This window comes from Nerophis lumbriciformis, linkage group LG28, assembly GCF_033978685.3.
Source record: "Nerophis lumbriciformis linkage group LG28, RoL_Nlum_v2.1, whole genome shotgun sequence".
Classification (NCBI taxonomy): domain Eukaryota; kingdom Metazoa; phylum Chordata; class Actinopteri; order Syngnathiformes; family Syngnathidae; genus Nerophis; species Nerophis lumbriciformis.
In genome coordinates this window covers 34,066,547-34,079,506 of record NC_084575.2, presented here as the reverse complement: position 1 = coordinate 34,079,506, position 12,960 = coordinate 34,066,547, and the positions used below count along the sequence as shown (strand labels likewise).

General features: G+C 45.3%; 1 protein-coding gene across 1 annotated transcript in view; it reads left to right on the top strand.

Moving 5' to 3' along the window:
- The window catches only part of LOC133571079 (mitogen-activated protein kinase kinase kinase 2-like), a 36,485-nt gene extending 23,804 nt beyond the window's left edge, over positions 1–12,681 (top strand). The window contains 7 exon segments of the mRNA XM_061924123.2: positions 1,630–1,722; positions 1,804–2,037; positions 4,114–4,262; positions 4,340–4,471; positions 4,543–4,672; positions 4,772–4,949; positions 10,419–12,681. Coding sequence (XP_061780107.1) covers positions 1,630–1,722; positions 1,804–2,037; positions 4,114–4,262; positions 4,340–4,471; positions 4,543–4,672; positions 4,772–4,949; positions 10,419–10,638 — 1,136 coding nt within the window. The 3' untranslated portion in view covers positions 10,639–12,681.
- Positions 12,682–12,960: the final 279 nt, after the last annotated feature.

The following is a 12,960-nucleotide window of genomic DNA, read 5'->3' as shown; positions in this document are numbered from 1 at the left end:
AGATTTTATCCGCGGGTCGGGTCGGGTCGGGCGGTTGAAATAAAAAAAAATTAGATTTTAATTAGATTCAGGCGGGTGGCAGTTAAACCAATTGGGAAATATATATACATAGTTAAATGTTGTTACCCACATACGAAAAACGAGCAGGCACCTGCTGCATATGCCACAACAGAAGAAGAAAAAAAAAAAGAGATGGACACTTTTACGGAGCGGAGAAGGGACGCCTCGCCGGGGTCCGGGACCGAGGCCCCTTCCCCCGAGAGGGCCCCACCGGGAGCCGTAGCTGAGGCGATCCGCGAGAAGGGCCCGACGCACGTCCAGGGTCACCACCGCGCCCACCGCACCGACACCCCGCCTCGTCCGCCTTCGCCGCAGCCGGCGTCACGCGCAGCAGGTAAGCAGCTTACCTGCCCGCTACCCCCGTGGCCGGGGGCGCGTAACAAGGGTCACTTGCTCACGAAAGGGGTGGGGCTCACCCTGGTTGATATAAATGATAAATGGGTTGTACTTGTATAGCGCTTTTCTACCTTCAAGGTACTCAAAGCGCTTTGACACTACCTCCACATTTACCCATTCACACACACATTCACACACTGATGGAGGGAGCTGCCATGCAAGGCACTAACCAGCACCCATCAGGAGCAAGGGTGAAGTGTCTTGCTCAGGACACAACGGACATGACGAGGTTGGTACTAGGTGGGGATTGAACCAGGGACCCTTGGGTTGCGCACGGCCACTCTCCCACTGCGCCACGCCGTCCCTATATAGACAGCAGGACGGTGGCCATGGAAGTCGGAACCCGCTAAGGAGTGTGTAACAACCCACCTGCCGAATCAACTAGCCCTGAAAATGGATGGCGCTGGAGCGTCGGGCCCATACCCGGCCGTCGCCGGCAGCGAGACGCGCTTGGAGGTGCGCTCAGCGCGGCTCCCATATGATTGCGCACTGGTGTGCGTCTGGGTCGTGACAGCGTGGCACGCGAATGTCTGTACTGCATTGGATCAGTCTCCTTTCTTTAACAGGCAAAAGCTTTATAACCTCACTAATGCCTTGCATCGTCTATATTAGATATATAACAACGGGCGGGTGCGGGCGGGTGCGGTTCTGATCAAATGTTAGAACGGGTGGATGGCGGATGGTTGACGACTTTCTGATGCGGTTGCGGATGAAATAATTGCCTATCCGCGCATCTCTACTACCCACCTCTGCTCAACACTAAAACAGGGCAAGAGTTTGAATCTGAAAAAAAAGATTTTAATCTGATAAAGTAAAAATTAACTAAGAACTAAGATTTCAATGTGAAAATATACAGAAGCTTAAATATCAAAGTTAACAAATGTGAAAAATTAAAATAAAGAATTTTGAAAAAATTATAAGTGTGAATCAAAATTATATTCAACCTTATCAATCAATCAATCAATCAATGTTTATTTATATAGCCCTAAATCACAAGTGTCTCAAAGGGCTGCACAAGCCACAACGACATCCTCGGTACAAAGCCCCTTAATATACAAAATCAACATGGGATGAACATATGCACCACCCCCACTGTATGTATGACTGCAACACTGAAGATACCATTTTCTGATGTTTTGAGCAGCGCTCCTCATCTTCTCCCTGCTTCTGCAGATTACGACATTCCAATCTTCGACAAGACAGGAAAAGGAGGCACGTACCCTCGCCGATACGGTGTTCCCTTTGGTCTTCAAGATTACAGTGATGGTGCGCATCCAATTGTACTTCACGCTGAAACATTGGATGATGCAAACGTCGCACGTGTCCTCTCCTCCTTTTGTTCATCAGGGAGGAAGACCTTCCCTCGCGCACGCCGGACACAAGCACACGGCCTGCGCTCACCTGTCAGCTTCAGTCCCACAGAGCAGTCTCCGAGCACCAGCAGCGGCAGCAGCGTCTTCACCCCCGACCTGGAAGATGCTGTTGGGCCTGCCAGGCGTCCACGAAGAGGAAGTGACATTGAAGTCAATCAGTCGGCCACCCCGAACTTGTCAGTCATGGACATCAGTCCACCCAGCCGCTGTGAGTCCCCACTTTGATGTCACAACTACCGTATTTTTCGGATTATAAGTCGCAGTATTTTTCATAGTTTGGCCGGGGGTGCGACTTATACTCAGGAGCGACTTATGTGTGAAATTATTAACACATTACCGTAAAATATCAAATAATAATATTTAGCTCATTTACGTAAGAGACTAGACCAGTGGTTCTTAACCTGGGTTGGATGGAACCCTAGGGGTTCGGTGAGTCAGCCTCAGGGGTTCGGCGGAGGTCAAAACACACCCGACTCATTGTGTAAATAAAAACTTCTCCCTATCGACATTACGGATAAGACAAAACAGCAGAAGTCAGACTGATTTGCAGGTGTGTAATTTGTTGTGAGTTCATGCACTGTGTTGGTTTTGTTGTTTGAACAAGGTGATGGCTCTTAACTAATCATTACTAAGTACTTATTAATGCCTTATTCGGCATGGCTTTATTATAACCCTAACCCTCTAACCCTAACCCTAACCAAATAACTCTAAATGATCAATCAATCAATCAATGTTTATTTATATAGCCCTAAATCACAAGTGTCTCAAAGGGCTGCACAAGCCACAACGACATCCTCGGTACAAAGCCCACATAAGGGCAAGGAAAAACTCACCCCAGTGGGACGTCGATGTGAATGACTATGAGAAACCTTGGAGAGGACCGCATATGTGGGTAACCTCCCCCCCCTCTAGGGGAGACCGAAAGCAATGGATGTCGAGTGGGTCTGACATAATATTGTGAGAGTCCAGTCCATAGTGGATCCAACATAATAGTAAGAGTCCAGTCCATAGTGGGGCCAGCAGGACACCATCCCAAGCGGAGACGGGTCAGCAGCGCAGAGATGTTCCCAGCCAATGCACAGGCGAGCGGTCCACCCCGGGTCCCGACTCTGGACAGCCAGCACTTCATCCATGGCCACCGGACCTGTGCCCCCCCCCCCTCCACAAGGAAAAGGGGAGCAGAGGAGAAAAGAAAAGAAACGGCAGATCAACTGGTCTAACAGGGGGGCTATTTAAAGGCAAGAGTATACAAATGAGTTTTAAGATGGGACTTAAATGCTTCTACTGAGGTAGCATCTCTAATTGTTACCGGGAGGGCATTCCATAGTACTGGAGCCCCAATAGAAAACGCTCTATAGCCCGCAGACTTTTTTTGGGCTCTGGGAATCACTAATAAGCCGGAGTTCTTTGAACGCAGATTTCTTGCCGGGACATATGGTACAATGCAATCGACAAGATAGGACGGAGCTAGACCGTGTAGTATTTTATACGTAAGTAGTAAAACCTTAAAGTCACATCTTAAGTGCACAGGAAGCCAGTGCAGGTGAGCCAGTATAGGCGTAATGTGATCAAACTTTCTTGTTCTTGTCAAAAGTCTAGCAGCCGCATTTTGTACCAACTGTAATCTTTTAATGCTAGACATAGGGAGACCCGAATTAAGTCTTTGTTATTTAGAAAATGTTCCCCTAGTGTCCAAAAAACTCTAAATTAAGTCTTTGTTACTTAGAATATGTTCCCCATACTAAAGTGTTACCAAAAACATATAACTTTGTCTTGAATTTGAAAAAAAACATTTTATTTTTCACTAAAGAAGGGTTCGGTGAATGCGCATATGAAACTGGTGGGGTTCGGTACCTCCAACAAGGTTATGAACCACTGGACTAGACGTATAAGATTTCATGGGATTTAGCGATTAGGAGTGACGGATTGTTTGGTAAACGTATAGCATGTTCTATATGTTATAGTTATTTGAATGACTCTTACCATAATATGTTACGTTAACATACCAGTTGGTTATTTATGCCTCATATAACGTACACTTATTCAGCCTGTTGTTCACTATTCTTTATTTATTTTAAATTGCCTTTTAAATGTCTATTCTTGGTGTTGGCTTTTATCAAATACATTTCCCCCCAAAAATGCGACTTATACTCCAGTGCGACTCATATATGTTTTTTTCCTTCTTTATTATGCATTTTCGGCCGGTGCGACTTATACTCCGGAGCGACTTATACTCCAAAAAATACGGTATTTTTTCCACCTTGATCACACAATGTGTCTCCAGCGCCACGTGCACCCACCAACTGGCGACTGGGGAAGCTGCTTGGCCAGGGCGCCTTCGGACGGGTGTTCCTTTGCTACGACGCAGACACTGGACGGGAACTGGCTGTCAAACAGGTCCAGTTTGATCCAGATAGTCCTGAGACGAGCAAGGTCAGAATTGTCCTACCTTTTTTATGCTCTTTCCCCCTGCGGTAGGAATGCTGCAATTGTTCTTCTGTTACGAGCAGGAGGTGAGCGCGCTGGAGTGTGAAATTCAGCTGCTAAAAAATCTTTGTCACGAGCGCATCGTCCAGTACTACGGGTGTCTGCGAGATACCATGGAACGAACACTCTCCATCTTCATGGAGTACATGCCTGGAGTAAGTGTTCATGTCCTCTTAACTTCGCGTTAAGCTCTGCATGTTCCACTTAGTATGCCTCTTGTTGCTAGGGTTCCATAAAGGACCAGGTGAAGACTTACGGTGCACTGACGGAGAACGTGACACGTCGTTACACTCGGCAAATCCTTGAAGGGGTTTCCTACCTTCACAGCAACATGATCGTTCACAGGGACATCAAAGGTGCGACATTGCATTTGATGCCTGTTATCTACAGGTATTTGGACCAGGACCTAAATGTATCTGAAGGATGAGAGCCTCATCAAAACTCTGTGTCTTCAGGGGCCAATATCCTCAGAGACTCTATTGGAAACGTGAAGCTGGGAGACTTTGGGGCCAGTCGGCGGCTGCAGACTATATGTCTGTCAGGAACGGGAATTAAGTCAGTGACTGGCACTCCCTACTGGATGAGCCCGGAAGTAATCAGTGGCGAGGGTTATGGCAGGAAGGCTGACATCTGGTAATGCCACATTATCAGTCATTCATTTTCTACCACTTATTATTCTGTTTATAGTCACGGAGAAGCTGAAGTCTATGCTAGCTGTGAGAGAAGTGGGGTACGACACACAACTGCTCCCCAAGTCAAACACAAGAATTTTGTCCATTGTTAAGCAATACAATCAAACCCATTTAGGTCGTCCCCGTTTATGTGGACATGTCTCTAGCTGCGTTTCATTACCCCTACAAAGGCGCAAAACCTAATTATCGCATTAAGAAACTGGTATTGGAAATATTGCAAAAAAAACTGTCTTTTTTGGGCTCTCATGAGGTGGTTTTTGAGACGTTTCGATATTGGAAGTTTTTCGCAAAAGCATAATGGAAACACTTTTTTCGCATTAAAGACTGAACCGGCAGGGCGTCCATGCAGGACAACGAGGGCAGACGGGTCGTCTTGGTCTCACTTTCGATCGGGCAGCCAAGGTCGAGCGAGGCGGCATCGCCGCAACGGATGTCTCGCGGGTCCCTTCCCTGCAATAGGGGTCGACCCGCAGCCTCTGAGATTTTACGACAATTACGGCTCATGATGCAAAACACCCTTTATTGGAAACACCTACAAGTCACAAATGTCCATCCATTAGGGGTGTAACGGTAAACAAAAGTTTCGGTTCGGTACGTACCTCGGTTTAGAGGCTACGTTTCGGTTCATTTTCGATACAGTGAGAAAACAACAAAATATACATTTTTGGGTTATTTATTTACCAAATTTGCGAAATCTTCCACCAAAAATATTTTTCTTAGTGGAATATTTGATGTGAAGTAATGGGAACCTTGGTTAGGTCAATAATTCAAAATAACATTGACTTTGATTCAATATTATGTTTTGAGCAATGACAGTTTGAAAGAAAAAAAAAACGCTTTGTTTTATTAGTCAACATTGCAACTTTTTCTAAATTACATTTAACCTTTAAGCTTTTTTATTTCACTTTTGTTATGTTTTTGTTTTGTTTTATTTTAATAGTATTTTTAGGATGTGCCGTGGGCCTTTAAAACATTAGCTGTGGGCCGCAAATGGCCTCCGGGGCACACTTTTGACACCCTTGCTATAGATAATAAAAAATTAAATGTGATAAATCTATGGAGCCTGGCGACGCATGCGCGTTTATCATAACTCTCTCTCTCTCTCTGTCTCTGCCCCTCCCTCACCAATGCTGCTGTTTGTTTTGTTTTTAACCCCTTCTTAACCCTGAACGTACATTGAAAATACACGCAACCATAACTCAAAATGCCGGACATTTGAGGCATTTAAGAAACTCCGCCCTGACATCTCCGCAAAAGAGGACATGTCCGGTGAAAAGAGGACGTGTGGTCAGTCTATCGTAGCCCGTTAGCTGCTAGCATGCTGTGTGTTGTGCCTCGGTGTGCATTGTTTACACAACGTGTGTTACGCTACTTAATATGTTCATGTGGAAACTCGTTCGGTACACCTCCGAACCGAACCGGAACCCCCGTACCGAAACGGTTCAATACAAATACACGTACCGTTACACCCCTACTAAGCAGAGAAGCCCAGACTTTCCTCTCCCCAGCCATTTGGTCCAGCTCCTCCCGGGGGATCCCGAGGTGTTCCCAGGCCAGCCGGGAGACATAGTCTTCCCAACGTGTCCTGGGTCTTCCCCGTGGCCTCCTACCGGTCGGACGTGCCCTAAACACCTCCCTAGGGAGTCGTTCGGGTGGCATCCTGACCAGATGCCCGAACCACCTCATCTGGCTCCTCTCCATGTGGAGGAGCAGAGGCTTTACTTTGAGTTCCTCCCGGATGGCAGAGCTTCTCACCCTATCTCTAAGGGAGAGCCCCGCCACCCGGCGGAGGAAACTCATTTCGGCCGCTTGTACCCGTGATCTTGTCCTTTTGGTCATAATCCAAAGCTCATGACCATAGGTGAGGATGGGAACGTAGATCGACCGGTAAATTGAGAGCTTTGCCTTCCGGCTCAGCTCCTTCTTCACCACAACGGATCGATACAGCGTCCGCATTACTGAAGACGCCGCACCGATCCGCCTGTCGATCTCACCATCCACTCTTCCCTCACTCGTGAACAAGACTCCCAGGTACTTGAACTCCTCCACTTGGGGCAAGATCTCCTCCCCAACCCGGAGATGGCACTCCACCCTTTTCGTTTTTTGAAATATGAAATATCTTTTTTTTTTTTTTTTTTTTGCGAAACACTGCAGTGTAAGCCAGCTGGTGTCGACTGACTCATCAAGTTCAGGTCCGCCGTATCTTTCTTATTATTACTGCGTGCGTGCAAGGTGGATAGTGACAGTTAAATAGGTTACATTCTTCTCTTATTCTACTTGCGTTCGTAAGCAACCGACAGTACCCTTTTTTGTTCAATAAAACGATTGCTGATGATCTCAATCCCTTTTTTTAATGTCTGGTAGGTAGGAGTGTAATGGTACGTGTATTTGTATTGAACCATTTCGGTACGGAAGTTTCGGTTCGGTGCGGAGGTGTACCAAACGAGTTTCCACACGGACATATTAAGTAGAGTACTGCACGTTGTGTAAACAATACTCAAAATGCCGGACATTTGAGGCATTTAAGAAACTCCGCCCGGACAGCCCCGCAAAAGAGGACATGTCCGGTGAAACCGATCTAGCTAGCAGCGACCGGGCTGCTGCGGGGCTGTCTGGGCGGAGTTTCTTAAATGCCTCAAATGTCCGGCTTTTTGAGTTATGGTTGCGTGTATTAACAATGTACGTTCAGGGTTAAGAAGAGGTTAAAAACAAAACAAACAGCAGCATTGGTGAGGGAGGGGCAGAGACAGAGAGAGAGAGAGAGTTATGATAAACGCGCATGCGTCGCCAGGCTTTGCTTTTTATCCATAGATTTATCACATTTAATTTTTTATTATCTATAGCAGGGGTGTCGAAAGTGTGCCATTTACGGCCCACAGCTAATGTTTTAAAGGCCCACGTTACATTCTAAAAATACTATTAAAATAAACAAAAACATAACAAAAGTGAAATAAAAAAGCTTAAAGGTTAAATGTCATTTAGAAAAAGTTGCAATGTTGACTACTAAAACAAAGCTGTTTTTTTTCTTTCAAACTGTCATTGCTCAAAACATAATATTGAATCAAAATCAATGTTATTATGAATTATTGACCTAACCAAGGTTCCCATCACTTCACATCAAATATTACACTAGGGACGGCGTGGCGCAGTGGAAGAGTGGCCGTGCGCAACCCGAGGGTGACTGGTTCAATCCCCACCTAGTACCAACCTTGTCATGTCCGTTGTGTCCTGGGCAAGACACTTCACCCTTGCTCCTGATGGGTGCTGGTTAGCGCCTTGCATGGCAGCTCCCTCCATCAGTGTGTGAATGTGTGTGTGAATGGGTAAATGTGGAAGTAGTGTCAAAGCGCTTTGAGTACCTTGAAGGTAGAAAAGCGCTATACAAGTACAACCCATTTAAGACAAATATTTTTGGTGGAAGATTTTGCAAATTTGATAAATAAATAACCCAAACATTTATATTTTGTTGTTTTCTTACTTTACTGAAAATGAACCGAACCGTGACCTCTCAAACGAGGTACGTACATACCTGCCAACTACTCCGGTTTTCCCGTAATTAGTACGGTTTTCATCAACCTATTCCAGGTTACGGTTGCAGTGATAAAAAATACGGTTTTTCATTAATTAAAAAAAAAATTTTTTTTTAAGTTTTATTCACAAAATCGCGTAACAACAATGACAATCAACACTGCTTCCCGTAACTTCCTATCGAGCCATTCCGAATGCCACGCGCGAGGCTATTTATAGCACCGCTGCCAAGCACGAGGCACCTGTTGCCATTGTTTCCAAACGAGCGAACGATCATGGAATCAGCCGGAGAAAAATCGCATACGAGTCTTAAACCGAAAAGAAAACTGCAGTCATTCCGTGAAGAATATTCAAAAGCCTATCCGGGAATAATTATCCGTTCCAAAAAGGGTGAAAACTAGGCGAATTGCACCTTGTGCAGACAAGATTTTTCGATCGGACACGGAGGAATTAGCGATGTAAAAGACCACGTTGGGACAAAAAAACACAAGTCTACTAATGCCGTTGCTAAATTTGGATTTTAGCCACAAAAAGGTAATGACACCAATGTTATCTATTGGAATTGTTTAGTACTGTTATACTGTTAAAAATGTTTATACTATTTATGCTTTCAAGTCCAAGTTGAAGAAATCTTGTTAAATGTTGACAGCATAACTACCAAAATACAGAAGTATGTCCTTAATATTTTTGCAGTGCTATTTCTGTTGAAAAGTTCAAATGATTACATTAGAGATGTGATGTGCCACTTTTCAAGTGTCTGATGGCTTAAATTAATTTTCATTAATTTTTCATATTTTGAATTCTTTTGAAAGGCTTACAAAAAAACTACATTTGAATTGTAGTTCCATGCTATTGACAGGACTATTAATTTTAATGAAGTTAGCTTACCATGTTTACAGTATGATAATTGTGATAGAAATGTGAATTTTAGGCACAGAATATTTTTTACAATTGAACAAGGCAGTAGATTATACAAGCTTGGACAGAAAGTTAATAATGACACCAATTTTTTTTTTAATGGAATTGTTTAGTACTGTTTTACCATTTGTTTACTGTAAAAAGTGTTTATACTTTCAATTAACAAATTGAAGTCTTGTGAAAGGTTGACAGGATAACTGGCATTAACTGTCAAAATAATTTCAAACTATTGAAGTTAGCTTACAGAATAAACATGTCAATCAACCCATATGATTTTTGCTGTAATATTTTTGTTTTGAAAAGTCACTGTGACTGATAGAAAAGTGATGGTTTTAGCAACATTTTAACCTGTCTGAATGCAATCAATCATTTTGCGTCGGGGGGCCTGAACCCCCCACCAGGACTTTGTCCTGGACCTACCGGGGCCTGCGGCCCCTGGACCCTGGCTACTAGGTTTTTCTGATTTCAAAAGTTGGCAGGTATGCGAACCGTGACCTCTCAAATGAGGTACGTACCAAAACGAAATGTTTGTGTACCGTTACACCCCTACTGATAGGCACTATATTTGTATTTAATCAGGGGTGCCCATTAGGTCCATCGCGAGCTACTGGTCGATCTTTTATGTTGTTAATTTTCACTTTAATGTCACAGTGCTGCAAGGGAGACATAACAAAGTCCTTAAACTTAACTAAAATGTGACAGTAGTCATCTCCTCACTGTGCAGTCTCCTCCTCAGACACGGTGAAGTGGCACACATGCTCTTCCACTGTCCTTGCTGCAACTGCTTCTGTCTTTTTAAAGGAAAAAGTTCTAATTAACCAAAAATGCCCCCTGCAGTATCTCTGTGGACCCACGGTTGAAGGTCACTGCCCTATGACAATTGGCGTACAACTAAAGTTATTCCACCAAGTATCAGCTCAGAAAAAAACTTTGCTCTAACAAATGTGTGTGGTTGTGTTGTCAGGAGTGTGGGATGCACTGTTGTGGAAATGTTGACCCAACGACCCCCCTGGGCGGAGTTCGAGGCCATGGCGGCCATCTTTAAGATTGCCACACAGCCCACCAACCCTATGCTGCCAGCTCACGTGTCCGACCACTGCAGAGACTTCCTCAAGCGTATCTTTGTGGAGACCAAGCAGCGTCCTTCTGCAGATGAACTGCTGAGGCACATTTTTGTACATTAAGATGAGAGCGCCGGCCAGTTTGGACCTTGCCTGACAACACACCAACCTCTCAGCTTGCTCGCTGTAACCATATTGGACCAGGAAGATGGTTGGGTGCTTCGTACCAAACTGCTAAAGACACAAGTCTTCTCTTTTTTGCACCTTAATTTCTCAAATAAGGAGGAATCAAGCGCGTTATGAACTCTCAGAAAACTGCTCTCCCTTTTTTTAACGCCCTCTCTTCAAATGTTGGTGTCATTGTTGTGGACCAGACCCCAGAATGTAGTCTCCTGCTTGTGATGACCTGGACTTGCTGCTAAAAAAAAACAACCCCATGCAGACAACATTCTCCACTTGCCTGCCTTCATCTCGCCGCCTTTTTCAGTCGCCATCTTGCCACGTGCCTTTTTTTTTTCAGTTTCTCTACATTGCCTGGAGGAGTTTGTGTCATGGTCACATTAAGTCCCGCCAGTTGACTGCTTGCGGTCACATCTCATGGCCGCAGGAAAGTCTGCTTCATCCGCTTTCACTTTCACGCAAAAAAGCAAGTGCAAGATCTTGATTGACAAACTGCTGTGTTGCAATACCACAGTGGGGGAAATAGGAAGGAAGCCCCTGCTGAGACAATCTATATTTTTAACGGCAGGTTTGTTGTAGAGAAAAACAGAATATTTAACAACAACTCCAGAAAAAAGAACTCTAAAAAGATTAGAGCGAGTTTTTGTATTTGAAATTGTGGCGAAGTACTTGGAGAAAAGCTTGTTGGGCAGCACAGAGATGTTTGTGGGAGTTGGTCATCAGGGTTGTCATACGCATTTCTCTGCACGTTGAGTCGATGTTGGCATCATCTGACCACGTCCCATTCTTCCAAGCCTTGTCTGGAGTTTGCCAATGAAGACCTCAATGACTTTGACAGGCCTCATCACAATCAATGACATGTGCTTTTCTGTGGTCCCAACTTTCATTAACCAGCTATCTAACCTTTGTAATTCTGGGCTGGCCCCGCACCTTTCTTAGAACCACCTTTACTCCACGGGGTGAATTCTTGCATGGAGCATTTCCGATTTATTGCGTCTACAGCGGGGGTTTTAAACCAAGGTTCTTGTTGATGGTCTCGTTGCTTATTCTAGTCTTGTGCAGGTCCACAATCTTATCCCTGATGTCTTTTGACAGCTCTTTTTCTTTCCCATGGTGGTGGACGGTCATTTATCCACATCCATTGAGATGAGGTATCCTCTTCTAAAGGACAGGACTGTGTGCTTTTTTGGCATGTACTGTATTTTTCGGAGTATAAGTCGCACGGGCCGAAAATGCATAATAAAGAAGGAAAAAAACGTATATACGTCGCACTCGAGTATGAGTCGCATTTTGAATAAGTGTACTTTATATGAGGCATAAATAACCAACTGGTATGTTAACGTAACATATTATGGTAAGAGTCATTCAAATAACTATTAACATATAGAACATGCTATACGTTTACCAAACAATCTGTCACTCCTAATCGCTAAATCCCATGAAATCTTATACGTCTAGTCTCTTACGTGAATGAGATCCATCCATCCATCCATCTTCTTCCGCTTATCCGAGGTCGGGTCGCGGGGGCAGCAGCTTAAGCAGGGAAGCCCAGACTTCCCTCTCCCCAGCCACTTCGTCCAGCTCCTCCCGGGGGATCCCGAGGCGTTCCCAGGCCAGCCGGGAGAGATAGTCTTCCCAGCGTGTCCTGGGTCTTCCCCGTGGCCTCCTACCGGTCGGACATGCCCGAAACACCTTCCTAGGGAGGCGTTCGGGTGGCATCCTGACCAGATGCCCGAACCACCTCATCTGGCTCCTCTCGATGTGGAGGAGCAGCGGCTTTACTTTGAGTTCCCCCCGAATGACAGAGCTTCTCACCCTATCTCTAAGGGAGAGCCCCGCCACTCGGCGGAGGAAACTCATTTCGGCCGCTTGTACCCGTGATCTTGTCCTTTCGGTCATAACCCAAAGCTCATGACCATAGGTGAGGATGGGAACGTAGATTGACCGGTAAATCGAGAGCTTTGCCTTCCGGCTCAGCTCCTTCTTCACCACAACGGATCGATACAGCGTCCGCATTACTGAAGACGCCGCACCGATCCGCCTGTCGATCTCACGATCCACTCTTCCCTCACTCGTGAACAAGACTCCGAGGTACTTGAACTCCTCCACTTGGGGCAAGATCTCCTCCCCAACCCGGAGATGGCACTCCACCCTTTTCCGGGAGAGAACCATGGACTCGGACTTGGAGGTGCTGATTCCCATCCCAGTCGCTTCACACTCGGCTGCGAACCGATCCAGTGAGAGCTGAAGATCTTGGCCGGAGGA